General features: G+C 34.9%; 2 protein-coding genes across 6 annotated transcripts; one reads left to right on the plus strand and one right to left on the minus strand.

The window, feature by feature from the left end:
- The first annotated feature begins 183 nt into the window (after nt 1-183).
- LOC130430311 (uncharacterized) lies at nt 184-5,868 on the plus strand. Of its 3 annotated transcripts, none has more exons than XM_056759363.1 (5): nt 184-321; nt 2,778-3,107; nt 4,627-4,788; nt 4,923-4,996; nt 5,363-5,868. In XM_056759363.1, the coding sequence occupies exons 1-5, from the start codon at nt 276-278 to the stop codon at nt 5,414-5,416; spliced, it is 666 nt and encodes a 221-aa protein (XP_056615341.1). In that variant the 5' UTR covers nt 184-275; the 3' UTR covers nt 5,417-5,868. The 3 variants fall into 3 exon arrangements, with proteins under 3 accessions (XP_056615341.1, XP_056615342.1, XP_056615344.1); XM_056759364.1 differs by having other exon boundaries at nt 4,630-4,788; XM_056759366.1 differs by having other exon boundaries at nt 4,742-4,788.
- Nucleotides 5,869-5,870: 2 nt separating this feature from the next.
- Nucleotides 5,871-14,211, minus strand: LOC130430312 (uncharacterized). Of its 3 annotated transcripts, XM_056759367.1 has the most exons (5): nt 13,877-14,207; nt 11,366-11,689; nt 8,419-8,517; nt 8,296-8,318; nt 5,871-6,512 (listed from the first exon to the last, which is right to left on the minus strand). In XM_056759367.1, exons 1-5 carry the CDS (start codon nt 14,031-14,033, stop codon nt 6,471-6,473), a joined length of 645 nt encoding a protein of 214 aa, XP_056615345.1. In that variant the 5' UTR covers nt 14,034-14,207; the 3' UTR covers nt 5,871-6,470. The 3 variants fall into 3 exon arrangements, with proteins under 3 accessions (XP_056615345.1, XP_056615346.1, XP_056615347.1); XM_056759368.1 differs by lacking the exon at nt 8,296-8,318 and having other exon boundaries at nt 13,877-14,202; XM_056759369.1 differs by lacking the exons at nt 5,871-6,512; nt 8,296-8,318; nt 8,419-8,517 and adding an exon at nt 8,524-9,763 and having other exon boundaries at nt 13,877-14,211.
- Nucleotides 14,212-15,070: the final 859 nt, after the last annotated feature.

The following is a 15,070-nucleotide window of genomic DNA, read 5'->3' on the forward strand; positions in this document are numbered from 1 at the left end:
GTCTTCCCTTAATATTCTAAAGCAAACCTTTTGAGATCAATGGATTTAAAGAAAAACACAAACTGTTTATGATATCAGTGTGGGAGTTTAAAAAGAATTGGCCCTCATAATAGCAGAACTTCATTCTCTCTCTCTCACACATTTATAGCCACACCTCTTCACCTCCTGTTCACTTTAGTCAACACACAACATTACATTTCATTTTGTGATTTGAATGAATCGTCTTCATTGGGTTCAGTTCAGCTCACTTTTCTTCTTTTCACGTTATTGTGAATATGTTTCACACATTACTTGTGTTGTGTTTCTGCTCGTGTCTGATTGGTAAGTTTACTTTGTTTTATGTTATTTTTATCTCATTAGTTCAGTATGTTTTTAAACTTGAGCAAATCTCAATTCATGATGTCAAATGAAGGACTGTAGTTACATTCTGTGTTTGTGTCTGTAAACTGATTCAACACTATATTCAATAATACATTCGTTTGTAGTTAAAGTCTTAGTGATTCAAATGTTATTTTGGTATTTTGGAGTTCTTCACCAGTTTCTAACTCTCTTAAATCATGTTGCTGCTACACTCTTGAAATAAATGTGCTAAAGAGAATTTTTTTAATCAATTTTTTGATAAAGACCCACTACAGTTGTTTACAATCACTAGGAGACATTTCCCCAAAATTTCTAAATGATACCAACTTTCAGCTTGACACAACAGTTTACTTTGAAGTGTCTACAGTAGCAACTGTTAAAAACTTTCACAAAAGCTCCATTATAGTGGGAAGAAAGAAAGAAATGATTCATGATTCAGAAATGCTGTGCAGAAACGTTTGTAGTTCCTTTAGTTTAAGTGTTTTTTTCTCCTTTAGAACCTGAAGAAAAGCAGCATGTCTATTCTTTCAGAGAACAAACAACTATCTATAAATGTGCAGCTATTGTCCAGTTAATAGAAAATAATATGGCCTGAATATTTAAAGAGAATGTTGTTCATAGACTACAGTTCAACATTCAACAGCATGTGAGAGATGAAGTGTAATCTCTAATGTACTGGTGCTAGAATATTCTCTCTCTCAACATCTCAAACACAGAAGAGCTCTCTCTAAACATGATGGGTTGTGTTTGAGTCATGATGGATAAATACTGGACAGAACTCACTGCTGGGTTAAAAATCACACAATTGCTGGGTTATCTATAACCCACTCTTAAAAATAAAGGTGGTTCATGGTGTCATAGGAGAACCTTTAACATCTAAAGAACCTTTCTGTTTCACAAAACATGATGAATCTGATGCAAGACTAATGCAATGCACATTACACTACACTACACACACACACACACACGCACACACGCACAAACACACACACCGTGGCGACAGTCCATATGTGTACTGAGTTGTATACTGTACAAACTTTATCCCTAACCCAAACCCTAAACCTAAAGATTGTAGAAAACTTATTGCATTTAAAAAAATAAAAAATATCGTTCTGTACAATTTATAATATTTTTTTCACGCGAGGACCTCAATTTTGGTCCCCACAGTGACACGGGTCCCCATGAGTTTGAGTTTTGTTTAACAGGCGTGATATACAATTGGTCTGGTGGTTAGTACGGTTTATGCTTCACTGTGAGATCCGAGTTCTCAACCCGTCACTACAGTGGACAATGTTCAATACTTGAAGATAATTGGAGTTCTATATCATCTCCATGGATGGATTCAGCTGTTGTTTCTTGTGTTACGTTTTTGTGTAACATTACTTCTGAAATAAATCTACTGTTATGTTATTTTTCAAGGATTTGAAGTCAGAAACTTTATTAGTTACAGTTATTTAATACTTGCCATTTAAATACACTTTTTAAAACATTTATTGTACTTTAAAGCATACTAATTGTACTTGAAATAAATTATCTGAATTTGAATAAAATTTGTATTTAGGTATTAAACTTAGTAGAAAAAAATAAAATTATCCCACAGTCGGTAAGATGCTATACCAATCCATAGTTAGGTTACTTGTTGGGTTATTTTTAACCCAACATTATTTTGTGTGTGTATTTAAATCATGCAGATTTGTCATTTATGTTGTGATATATTTGTATTATTATATGTTGATTCTGCCGCCAGCACTTTTGTGTATATTGTAAAAATGTAATGCTTGTGTACTGTTTCACCTAACTATTGTATACATGTACGCTGCAATGTCTGGATCACACACCTAAGCACCTTTACCTGTAAATACTGTTGTGAAAATAAAGAACAGTTGAGTAACAGACACATATGTAGAGATAATGTACGGTTGTTTTCACAGAAATAAGTGTCTTGTATCACACTGAGAGGCCTATTTCCTGATAACACCCGGCTCATTGTACATCATTCAGCTAATATTTTATTATTATTTTATTAGCTCTTTTTTACCAAATGCAATTCAGCAAGGAAAGCCGTTTAAGGTAAGAAATGACAATCAAATGTCACGAACAGGCGCTTTGACCATTTGTAAATATAATGTAATTTATGTAATAAAAAATATATTTATATTTAATTTTTCAAAGAAGTCTCTCAACATGATTTGCTTCATCCGGGATAAGCGTGTGTTATTAGTTTTGAGATAAAACAAGTTATCTGGGAATAATGAACCTGCAAATGTCTCGACTGGCCAATCAGAATCAAGCATTCCAACCAGCTGTGTAATAGAGTCATGAAGCAGTGTCTAAAAACTCACTTCAACACAACAATGACTTGTTTTATATTGACAGCTATAAATATGAATCATTGAAGATCTGTTTGTGTTGTTCAGGTTTGTTTGGTGATGAAGTGAAGTCAGTGTCAGTGATGGAGGGAGAATCTGTTACTCTACATACTGATGTCACTCACAGACAGACACATGTTGAGATCGAGTGGAGGTTTGGAGTAAACGGTCCTGTCATCGCCAGAATCAAGAGATCAGTCAACATTAATCCCACATATAATGAGACTATAGAGATATTCAGAGAAAGACTGAAGATGAACAATCAGACTGGAGATCTCACCATCACAAACATCACATCTCAACACTCTGGACTTTATCGTATCAATATTCCTGGGGAACAAAAGGACACAATCAAGAGATTCAATCTTACTGTTAATGGTGAGTAGTTTTATATTTTCTGTCTGTTTATGTTTACTCTTCTACACTCTTAAAGATAAAAGAGACTAAACAATAACATTGAAGAACTTTTATCTGTATGGATCCAAAAACAATCTGCAGAACTTTCTGTGTCACAAAAAGCTCTTCAGACTATAAAAAGGTCTAAAGAAATGGTTCTTTATTGACTGGAAGGTTCTTTGGGCAAAGAGAAATGTTTATTCTTTGGCGGTGTGAGCATTTAGTTTAGTCACGCAAAGACATGTCAGTCTATATACATTTGAGATTCTAAACCTCCTTCCCCAAGATTAACTGGTTTGTAGTACGAATATAACCACTGATGCTGGAATGGGAGAACAAATACATTTAAAAAAATCAAAGTTCTAAAATAACCATCATTTGCAAAAAAATAAATAACTCTGTTTTAAAAAATGTTAAAAAAATGTTTTATGTTATCATGTTTTTATTGTGTTAGCTGTATTTATCCAAAAGTTTGATTGATAATTTTTTATGAAAAATATTTTAAAACCTTTCCTTTATTCTCTCTCATGTGTTTGTGAACCTGTATGTGAGTCTTTCTTCAGTGGAACACAAAAGAAGATATTTTGAGAAATGTCTCAGTGGTTTTGTGTTCATACAATGGAAGTCAATGAGGTTCAGAGTTGTTTGATTACCAACATTCTTCAAAATATCTTCTGTTCTGTTCTGATGACGAAAGAAACTCTTAGAGGTTTGACATGACATGAGGAAGATAAATGATCTCAGAATTCTGTCTGAGGCGATGGACATGTGCAGTGATCCAGCATGTGACACAAGTGTACATTCAGTGACCCATGTTTAAAACTGGCTGGAGGTCCTCTGCCGATCCTGTTCCCCTCTCTCCACCCTAAAGTTTCTTATCATCTCTACACACTGTCCTGTCCAATAAAAGCAAAAACTTGACTAATTCTCCTGTTTTGTCTGAACTGTGAAGTTGACACCAGCCGGTTAGATCTGACTGACATGATGAAACGGACATTGAATGTCACACATAATGTGTTAATTTGGTAAGAGATAACAGAAGATGAAGACATTATTAGACAGTAATAATAAGACAGCAAAGCATACATGAATGAAAACTTTCATTATTTTTAATAAAAATCTTGTTATTGATTACTTGTGATTACTTTATTCTGAAAGTGTATATGATTTTTTTATTAAGATATTAATTTAATTAGTATTAACACTAGACTAGGAGCTGGCAAATATAAATTATATTTTTTATATTCTTAATATGTTGCGATAATGTGAATATGAACATTTGATACAGAAACATAATGCATTGCTATTTTGTATACAATATAAATTTGTAACCCATTATGAATACGTGTTGGTTTCTGCTCTCTTTAGACGCTGACAAACATCTAATAGATCAACATGATGAAGATGAGAATTCTCTGAATGAAATTAACTCAGATTAACAGATCAGATGTGTTCACTCTTAAAACTAAAAGTGTTTTATTGTTGTTTATTATCACATCAGCAGCAGATGTCCATACTGAAGGAGGAACACATTTAGTTTATATCATTCCTCTCTCTTGTGCTGCTGTTGGTTGTGTGATGATTCTATCTGCACTTCTGATGTTCTTCATCCGCAGAAAACACACAAACACACGTCAACAACAACAACAACAACCACAACAAGGTAAATGACAGATATACTATAGATAATACTGATGATCATAGAGACTGTCAGAGGAGAGAAACATAAATCAATTCTTCTAGATTTCTAATGACGAATGAGAGTTTTGTTGTTGTATTTGTAATCGGTCTTTATAGTTACAGATCAGACTCGTGAAGACCAGATCACGTATGCTGATCCAACATTCTACAAACAACATGCACAGAACAGAGTAAATCATGATTTATTTCTATTGATCCTCAATCACACTTTAAGTATGTTTTGCTTATGGTTATGAATTAGCCACCTTTAAAAATAGTAAATGTGAAATCAGGCTGAACAAACAGGAAGTGTGATACATTTTTTGTGGATAAAACTCTTATAAAATTGTTATAAATGCTGATTATTTTGTGCAATATATGTACTGTACGTGCCAACGTAATGAAAGATTAGATATTTACATTTACGCATTTGGCAGAATTACCAGTCTTCATTATGAAATAATAATACAAGACCATCATTCCATTAAATGTCTTCCATGTCCTCCTACAGTGCTTCATACCTACTGTTTGATCTTGTGTGTTTGTGTTTCTCACAGCGAGGTCAAGAAGAGGATGATGTGGTGTATGCAGGTGTGGTCACAAGACGCTGATCATTCTCTCAAATATAAAGAATGTTATCATCACAGTTACTATGAGTTTGTTTACTAATCATTTCGTTGAAATATGATTTTATCTGTGAATTGAGTTTTTTCTTCTACGATTATTGTCTTTGTATTGTATTGTCACTAATTTTCACAATTTGATTTTGCTGTAAGTTTTAAGTTATTAAAAAATAACTTTTATAGAAGTACAATAAGTAATGTTTCATAAATTGAAATATCATTAAAATGTAGATAAATTACTTCTTTTGAATGATCAAAATGTCATGTACTCGTACAAAACAGATGAAGGAGTCTTACGTGTGTTTCAAGTCATATGCTGAAGTTGTTTACAACATTAAACTCAGATCACTGGATCATCATTTATTAGCACCACTGTTGAACATTTGTACATGAAGTGGTTGACTGGAAATAAATTGAATAAAATGTGAAGAGAGAGCAGATCAACACTTGGTGGACTTTATTATTTGCAATTTAGATGTACATGCCTTATATGTTAAAATATAGTACCTTGAAATTGAGAGAGAGAGATACAGAGAGACAGAGACAGAGAGAGAGAGAGAAAGGGAGAGGGAGAAGAGAGAGAGAGAGAGAGAGAGAGAGAGAGAGAGAGAGAAAGAGAGAAGAGAGGCCTCAGGATGTCTAATGATTTAAAATGACACAACATTATGCATTTTAAAGCAACAACGAAAAAAACCTAGATATTTCTTATTATTTGTCCATTTTCATATCAAATAAAAACTTTTCCAGTTAATGTCAAGCTCTGAAATATTTTACTGGTAGAAAAGTTGAGTTTTTGTGAGCGGGAGGGGAGCATCTTAATATTGTTCAATACAGTAGCGGGTCTTGGAGTCAAAAAGTTGAGAACTCCTGCTCTAAACAATAATTATTCCTTTTCATGTAAAAAAGCAAACAAACATAATTAATAACTTAACTAGGCCTTCAACTGTATACATTACATTATGCATTTGAAATGAATTTTGTCATCATCTGTATATAAAGAGACTATATGAGTGTTTGAAGTCTCCTCATTCTTCGTCATTCTTCAAATGTGTAACGGTGTCCTTCTCTTCTTTTTTACTTTTTTCTGTAAGAGAACACGGACAGAATCACAGGCATTAATAGATCATGTGATCTCACATTTACATGTTATAAAGTGTACACAAAGATAAAACATGACAGAAATGTGCCCCAAAATAAGCACAAGATAAATCAACACAACAGCTTTTCAGTCAGTAAATTAGTTAGTATTTTAATTGAATTACTTTATTTGATTTACTTATATTTTCATTTAATTTCAGCATTTCAAGTAATTTGTCAAGAAACAAATGTTTATGTTGTTTTGTCTTGTGTACCAAATTTAGGCCTAAAGGTCAATGCCATTCTCATCAATCAGCAATTTAAGTATATGAATAGATGAGTGAGTGAGTGAGTGTGTGCCTATGGGATGAAGGGAGGTATAGTGAGTGATTGAATGACTAAAGAAGACAAGGAGCAAATGTATAAAATAAATAAATTGAATGAATTCAGAACATTCTGTATGTTTCTTAAATACAGACGTTTGTTAAAGTACATTAAAATATGTACCGCATATCTTATTGTATATTAGTTTTCAATATACAAAAAACATTTTTTATAAATAAAAAATATTTATCACTCCTGACACATATAATTTTTTTATATTGTATTTTCATTGGTGTTACAAAAAAGTAACAAAATGAATAAAAAAAGACGCTCTTAAAATGGTTGTGTAGCCTATCCTTCGTTCAGTACATTTCTCCAAACTATTACAAATTGTAATTTGTTTAATGTCTTTTGATGTTAAGTGGAATTCTCAATTAAGAGTTTTTTTTTAAATATTTACGGTATGGAACGAGTTGTGTCAAATTTTTTTTTTTTAAACTACCGTAAATAGTTTCGGCCGGAAGTAGACGCTCTTTCGCGCATGCGTGGAACAAATTGTGTTTCTGGAACGGATCGGGTAGCGACAATGCTTACAGATACATTCGGAAGCGTTTGAAAGTCTATCAAAGTGAAAAATCAAACGCTTTTCCTTTACTCAGTAATTGGATGGGTGTATTTCTGCATTTTTTTATCTGTGCACTCGTTTTTCTTAAAAATGGTATTGTCAAATATAATATGCCTTATTGTAATTATTTCTGAAGTATAAAAAAAAAAAACGTTTCCGTGTGTATCTGTGTCCATCATTTCACGCGCTTTCGGGTTTGGTTGCACAAGCGCTCGCTAAGGAGCCATTCAAAGACATATCCGATGAGTTTGGAAACACAATCAGAGGTCTTTTATAATCTGTTCAACAGCGCTCAAAATTATAGCGGGAAATGCAAGTATCGTCACATTTAGTACCGACTGATATCGCTGTTTGGTATCCTGACAAAACTGCAAAAACCCATCTCTTCTGTGAATACTTGACGGACAAATGGCGAAAAAAAACCACACTAACCCTTTCTAGATTTTGTTGAAACCAGTAACTTTGTATTTGCACCTACTGTATTATTGCTCCTGTATGACTTATTGCTCCCTAAACTGTTTGTAAGTGGCTTTGGATAAGAGTGTCTGCTAAATGACTAAATGTAAATGTAGATTCATATTTCTTAGGAAGATACACATTCATATGACACTGTTGTCTCAGCACAATGTAAACAGTTTTATTATATACCAAATGGTTAATAATAAATGACATAAAATAACAACTGTATTCAGTATCCACACATAAAGAGCAGAGTGTGAGAGACATTTATCAATTTCATTAATCTGGATTTTGTTAGACAGGTAGATTAATTGTATATTTGTTTGAATATTATTGTTTTTGTGGTTGGTTTGCGTTTGTTTATTGTTGTTCTCTGACTCACCCCATATTCAAGCATTTCAACACCTAACACACACACACACATCTGTCAGCAGCATGAAACTTAAAACACTGATATAAATCCTTTTTTTATACACATGAAACAGTCATTGAAAATGTTACTTACGTTTCCTGTAGCGCTTGTATAATACATATGAAACCCCCACCAGCAGCAGCAGAATCACTGCTAGTACAGGACCAGTTATCCTCCAGTGTGAACTGGATTCTGTAATGGCCAAAGAGAGACATACCATATGAGTTATGTTCTGTCTGAATATCACTGTAATAAAGATCTTCATTTACTACATATGTTTCCAGTCATTAGAAACATTAAAACTGTATGCGCAAAATGAGCTCATTTCAAATTTGATTCCTGCTACAGGTCTTAAAATAGTTGTGACGGGGGCATGTTCACATGGTGTAGCATCTCCTTTTCTTCTGAAAACAGTTTGAAGACGTCTGGACATTGAGGCCATGAGTTGCAGGAGTTTTGGAATTTGGTCCCATTCTTGCCTTATATAGGTTTCCAGCTGCTGAAGAGTTCGTGTTCATCTTTGCCGTATTTTTCGTTTATTGATGCACCAAATGTTCTCTAGAGGTGAAATATCTGGACTGCAGGCAGACCAATTCAGAACCCTGACTCTTCTACGACGAAGTCATGCTGTTGTAAGAGCTGCAGTATGTGGTTTTGCATTGTTCTGCTGAAGTATACAAGGCCTTCCCTGAAATACACGTCGTTCACTGAGCCTTAAAAACATAGAAGCTGCCCATACCGTCTGCACTTATGCACCTCCATACCATCAGAGATGCTTTTGATCTGAAGGCTGATAACACGCTGGAAGGTCTCCCTCCTCTTTAGCCCGGAGGACACAGCGTCCGTGATTTCTAACAAGAATGTCAAATTTGGCCTCGTCTGACCATAGAACACTATTCCACTTTGAAATAGTCCAATTTAAATGAGTCATGGCCGACAGGACACGACGGCGCTTCTGGACCATCTTCACATAGGGCTTCGTTTTGGCATGATAGAGCTTTAGTTGGCATCTGCTGATGGCACAGCGGATTGTGTTTACTGACAGTGGTTTCTGGAAGGATTCCTGATGTCATTGACACAATCATGCCGATGAGTGATGCAGTGTCGCCTGAGGGCCTGAAGACCACGGGCATCCAATGAAGGGCTCCGGCCTTGTCCCGTATGCACAGAGATTTCTCCAGTTTTCTGAATCTTTTGATGATGTTATGCACTGTAGATGATGAGATTTGCAAAGCATTTGCAATTTGACGTTAAGGAACATTGTTTTTAAAGTATTCCACAATCTTTTAACGCAGTCTATCACAGTTTGGATAGATAGACTGGTGGAGATGGTGGTCTAGTGGGTTAAACCGCTGTACTGGTAATCAGAAGGTTGCTGGTTCACCAGTGTGTCCTTGAGCAAGGCACTTTACTCCATGTTGCTCCAGGGGGATTGTCCCTGTAATAAGTGCACTGTAAGTCGCTTTGGATAAAAGCGTCTGCCAAATGACTAAATGTAAATGTAAATGTGGATAGCCTCTGCCCATCTTTACTTCTGAGAGACTCTGCTTATCTAAGACATCTTTTCAATAGCTCATCATGTTACAGAACTAATATAAATTAACTGAATTAGTTCTCCCAGCTGAATCTTTTCAAAACTGCTTGCTTTTTTAGCCATTTGTTGCCCCCCGTGACAATTTTTTTGAGACCTGTAGCAGGCATTAATTTATGGATATAAGTGTACAATTTCTGCTTTGTTATCTATGTTCTATAGTGAATTAAATATGGCTAATGTGATTGGAAATTCCTTTAGTTTTCATTTTATTCAAATTTAAAAAACCGTCACAACTTTTCCAGAATTTGGGTTGTAGATTCTGGAGCAACTTGGCATTTCTAACTGTATGATTGAAAAAAAAAATGACACATGAAAGGAACTATAGAATATCATTTATAGGATGATGCAAATAAACAAGAAATTACGTTTTATATAGATGTCCAGATTAGGGAGGTCTCTACATGAAACAGTTTAAACTACCATTTAATCTCAATGTATTATTGTGATCACCAGTGTTTGCGACAGTACATTTCACTGAATACAAGTGGCTTTAGAAGTTTAATTGATCTTTTGTAAATCCATCCAGGCGGTTTAATGATGTGTTTAATATTCATGCGTAATGTCATTGTTGTACAGCAGGTGGCGTTGTGGATATAAAGAGAGGAAGAGAAACATTATGGAAACTACAGTATTCTTGAACTCTTTATATAAACACACTGAAGACTAAACACTGAAATTAAACTGTATTTACAGTGATTACACGGCTCATTTGAATGTTTGATTCTGATTGGCCAGTCGCGACATTTCAAGGGTTGTTCTTTTCAAATAACCACCCCTCAAAACTGATAAAACCCTGTAATCCGGATACTGCAGATCATTTTGAGAGGGGCAGTTTAAAACCACACAAAAATATATTATAAATATGTCTTTTAATAACATATATAACATTATATTTACAAATGGTTAAACCAATTTGCCTGTTCGTGACGTTTGAACTTCGTTTCTTACTTCAAAACCGAAAGTAAACGGCTTTTCCTCGCAGAAGGTCAGCATTCGGTAAGATGAGCTGATAAAATATTTCAAATTCAAATATCGTGTCCTGATTTTTTCTTATGTGGCAAGTAGCCGTGTAATAAGAGGGATAATGAACAAGCAGCCGGCTGTTATTGCAAAATAAGCCCCTTCAGTGTGATACAAGATCCCCCGTTTCACGTCCTGATCACAATAACAACCGGCTGCCTGTGCATTATCACTTACATATTTCATTCTCTGATCACTGTTAAAATCACAGCCCTGCTGCTGGTGTTAGTTTGTTTAAATGTTCTGAAAGTGACAAATATGTGTACACACTGCAACTTAAAATAAAGATGAATTTTACATCTTTTAACAAATAAAATATCAAAATGATTGTTCATAACAATGAATCCTGATCATTCCAGAACAAATCAACTGTTTTAATACACTGAATGCAGATAATGACGACATTAAAACACTTGAGTTACTCACCACTGACAGAAACTCTGAACGTCTTGTATTTGATATCACTGCTGCTCTTGATCTCCAGTTTATATTCTCCAGAGTCTTCAGATCTGATGTTTGTGATGGTGAGAGATCCAGTCTGATGCTCCATATTCAGTCTGTCTCTGAATCTCTCATCAGTGTATTTTGGTTGTCTATCTTTCACCTCTAAATCAATCTTTGCTATTTTTGTGTCATTGGACCACCACACCAGTTCAGTAGCTCTGTTTATATCGTCAGGTTTAATCTTTAGTGTGAAAGAATCTCCCTCTTTCACTGACACTTTAACTTCATCTGTATCTCCAAACACACCTGAAGAACACAAACTGTTATTTAATCAAATATAATCTTGTATAACACTGTATTGTTAAATGTGTGCTGCATCATGATGAATAACCATTAATCGACCATAATAAAACATGTTCACGTTGTATCAACAAACAGCATCCTGCATCATCATTTTTGTTCATTATGCATTTAATAAGTTAATAATAAATGACATAAGTATGTGAATTCTACATCTCTTATTTGTGTCTCATAACATAGTGAGTCAAAGACAAACTTGTGCTCCAGTGTTTCAGTGAGTTTGATGGACACAGAAGTAACTGTCATCTACAAATGACTCGATGGAGATGTTTCTGTATTTAAACATTCATTTAATTTCCGAACAAACTTTTCCACAACATGTGCAGTAAATGAGCCCATAGGGTGATGCACCAGCCTGATACAAACACGTCCCATACATAACCCCACCCCCACGGTGCCACTGACAGGTTTCTGCGCAAGTCAAATGAAACGCAAATGCGAAGGGATTGCGATTTCGATTGAGGTATGACAGTGTTACTACACGACGCAAGAGGAAGTGAAATAGCATATGGGGAATTGCTAACTCGTTAAACAGAGGTAATTCAATTGCAAATAGTCTTTGCTTTTCCTTTTGAAATTTGGTGCACAATGTGCGCCACACAATTTTGTATCACAATTATTTCAAGAGCACATAGAAACGCATTTGCAAATGAAGTTTGCAATTCCTTTTTAATTAAGTCCGCTAAATCATTCCATACACTGGAGTCTTCTGATTGGTCAGTTCGAATGACGTATGTCTCATTTCATTTTCTATTTCATCTCATGCATAACACTACAGTATTCTAGCAGGAATGTTAATAAACCCTCTTTATTTTAATTCATAAGTAGTTTATGTAGGAGCCAATTTGCTGCTTACCACTATGGTGTAGGGTGACGAATATATGAGGGCCAAATAATAATTTTGTGTAGGAAGCGTACAGTTTTTGACCGTGTAAATGGGTTACTTAAATAGAGAATATTACGTGAGGATTGTTTGGAATACACGACTGGAAATCCATGCTTGTCGAATAGACAAAGAGATACCAAGGTGATAATGGAACGCTGGATCTTTGAATGGATAAATAAATGAACTTTCTGCTTTTATTCTCAAATTTATGGACCCTTTCTTTTTGAAAGAAAAAACCTCTGTCTGCTTAACACCCTTGTACTGTGTCTGTACACTAGTTAGGATTGTTGTCTAGGGTGCTTTAATAGAAGACTTCTGCTTCAGAAGAAACATCCGCTTGTATCTGAGGAATGGTATAGATTTGGTCTTCTCACTGCACAACTTTTGATTTTGAAGGTCATACCAACACAATGTGTGTTTATATGAAGTATGCAGTAGGTAATGTAAATATGAAATGATGTCTGATATCATCAATTAACTTCAAATGATCGCCATGGACAGTGGAACCAAATACAGGAAAAATAACCTTTTATTTAGGAGAAGTGATAACAATTATAATTGTTTTGTTACTCCGTTGCATTCAGGAAAGTGTGCTATTGTTGTTTGACTTTTCACATGTTTTAGTGTAAAAAAAGCAAAATACTAGACACTTTAAATGTGATCTGTTATTAAAATAACGGACTAGAGCTGCACACTGAGTGTTTTTGATATTTATGTGTTTGTTTTGCTTTAAAGTTAATTCATCGATATGTGAAGATCAGAGGAGGACTCTTGTGTGTTTGATGAATCTGAACCGCACCCTAATCCCACTGAGATGAACGCCCACAAAACCAGCATCACATTCGTACACTCTTAAACACAACTTCAGCTATGACGTATTCTTCATCATTATTTTTATGATACCTAATCTGACTGCATCAAATACATGTGTGTTCACAGGAGACAACAACAATGTGCGCGACATCTTCCTGCTGTATTCTTAAAAGAGCGCTTATAGCGGCCTATGGGCTACAGCCACAACCCACATCCTCAAACTAACATCACACACCAGAACTAAACACGATCTCTTGAGTAGTTTCATGAACACTATAGTGTTACACAATTTACACAAGATTGTTTATACAGCACAATAATAATTATTATTATTATGTATATTACAATAGAGAAAAACATGAGGAAAAATGCGCACTTTCTGTTTCCGAAAGTGAAACCGAGTGTGTTAAAGCAATGAAATAACTGTGACTCACCGGACAGGATCAATAAAGAACAGAAGAATATTATGAGAAAATTCATGTTAATGTTTTTATTTTGCGCAACTAACGTAGAATGTCTGAGAACAGATATACGGACGCGCTCCAACGGTCTCACTGCGTCACGTGATCTACGCAAAGCACGCTGCGTCATATTCGGCAATGAACCCGAGAACAAAAGAGCCTTACAATGGCGCTAATGTAATTATTTAAAATCACAATGTCCTCACTGTACCCCTCTACTACATAAATGAACACAAACAGCTTATTAACAGGGTAGATTTGAACAGTATTAAATGTCTGTATGCTGAAACACATTCTGTGAACGTGTGGTGTAAATACACACGCATTCTAGGGCGTCTCGGGTAGCGCGCCGCGCATGCGCACTACAGTTGTTGACGCCTGGTGGGCTTCGCTCGTGGGCTGGTATGCTGTACATTTAGTTTTGTTTGGATGAGTTCTTCTTTCTTTCTTGCGCTTCTCTTTTTTTCAAATAGTCTCAGTGGAGGATGAAACATGTTTCTGTAACATTTTAAATATCACTTTATTATCAATTATATTATTATTAAATATATTATTATTATAGTTTATTTTATATTTTATCTAAGTGAGTATTGTCAAAGGGTCAAACTTCAAACACAGACGGAGAAAAAGCGTATCGTGTAGTTAAAAATATTAAAGGATTAGTAAAGTGTATGCAGGTTTGATGTTTGTCATCCATAACAGAAGCGCAGATGTGATTGTGACCTCTAGTGGTGAGAAGAGGAAACTGCAGTAGATGTGAAAAATGATACAATTATTGATTTCATTCTGCCACTATGATTCGTACAGTCTGTTTGGTATGTATATTGATTTTCAATATAGTTATAAATCCACTGTAAACGATTATTTAAATGTGTCTGCTTTTTGTTAATCTTTTTTTGTACATTAACATTAACATTACAGATAGCACAGGTACATCTGTAAGATGTCTGCTAAGTAAAAGCATCAGATAAAGGTCTTAGTAAAGGTAGTTTAAATCATAAAACATCTTACAAAACACTGTCTATATGACAACTGACAGTGGAAATCACAGAGATATATCGCAGAGGAGCAAACAATACAAAAATACATCTTACATATGCAAGTCCAGACATCAAATATACGTCTCACAGATGTGTTTGTGCTATCAGGGAAGTCGAGAACATTAGC

Source organism: Triplophysa dalaica, chromosome 10 (assembly GCF_015846415.1).
Source record: "Triplophysa dalaica isolate WHDGS20190420 chromosome 10, ASM1584641v1, whole genome shotgun sequence".
Taxonomy (NCBI): Eukaryota; Metazoa; Chordata; class Actinopteri; order Cypriniformes; family Nemacheilidae; genus Triplophysa; species Triplophysa dalaica.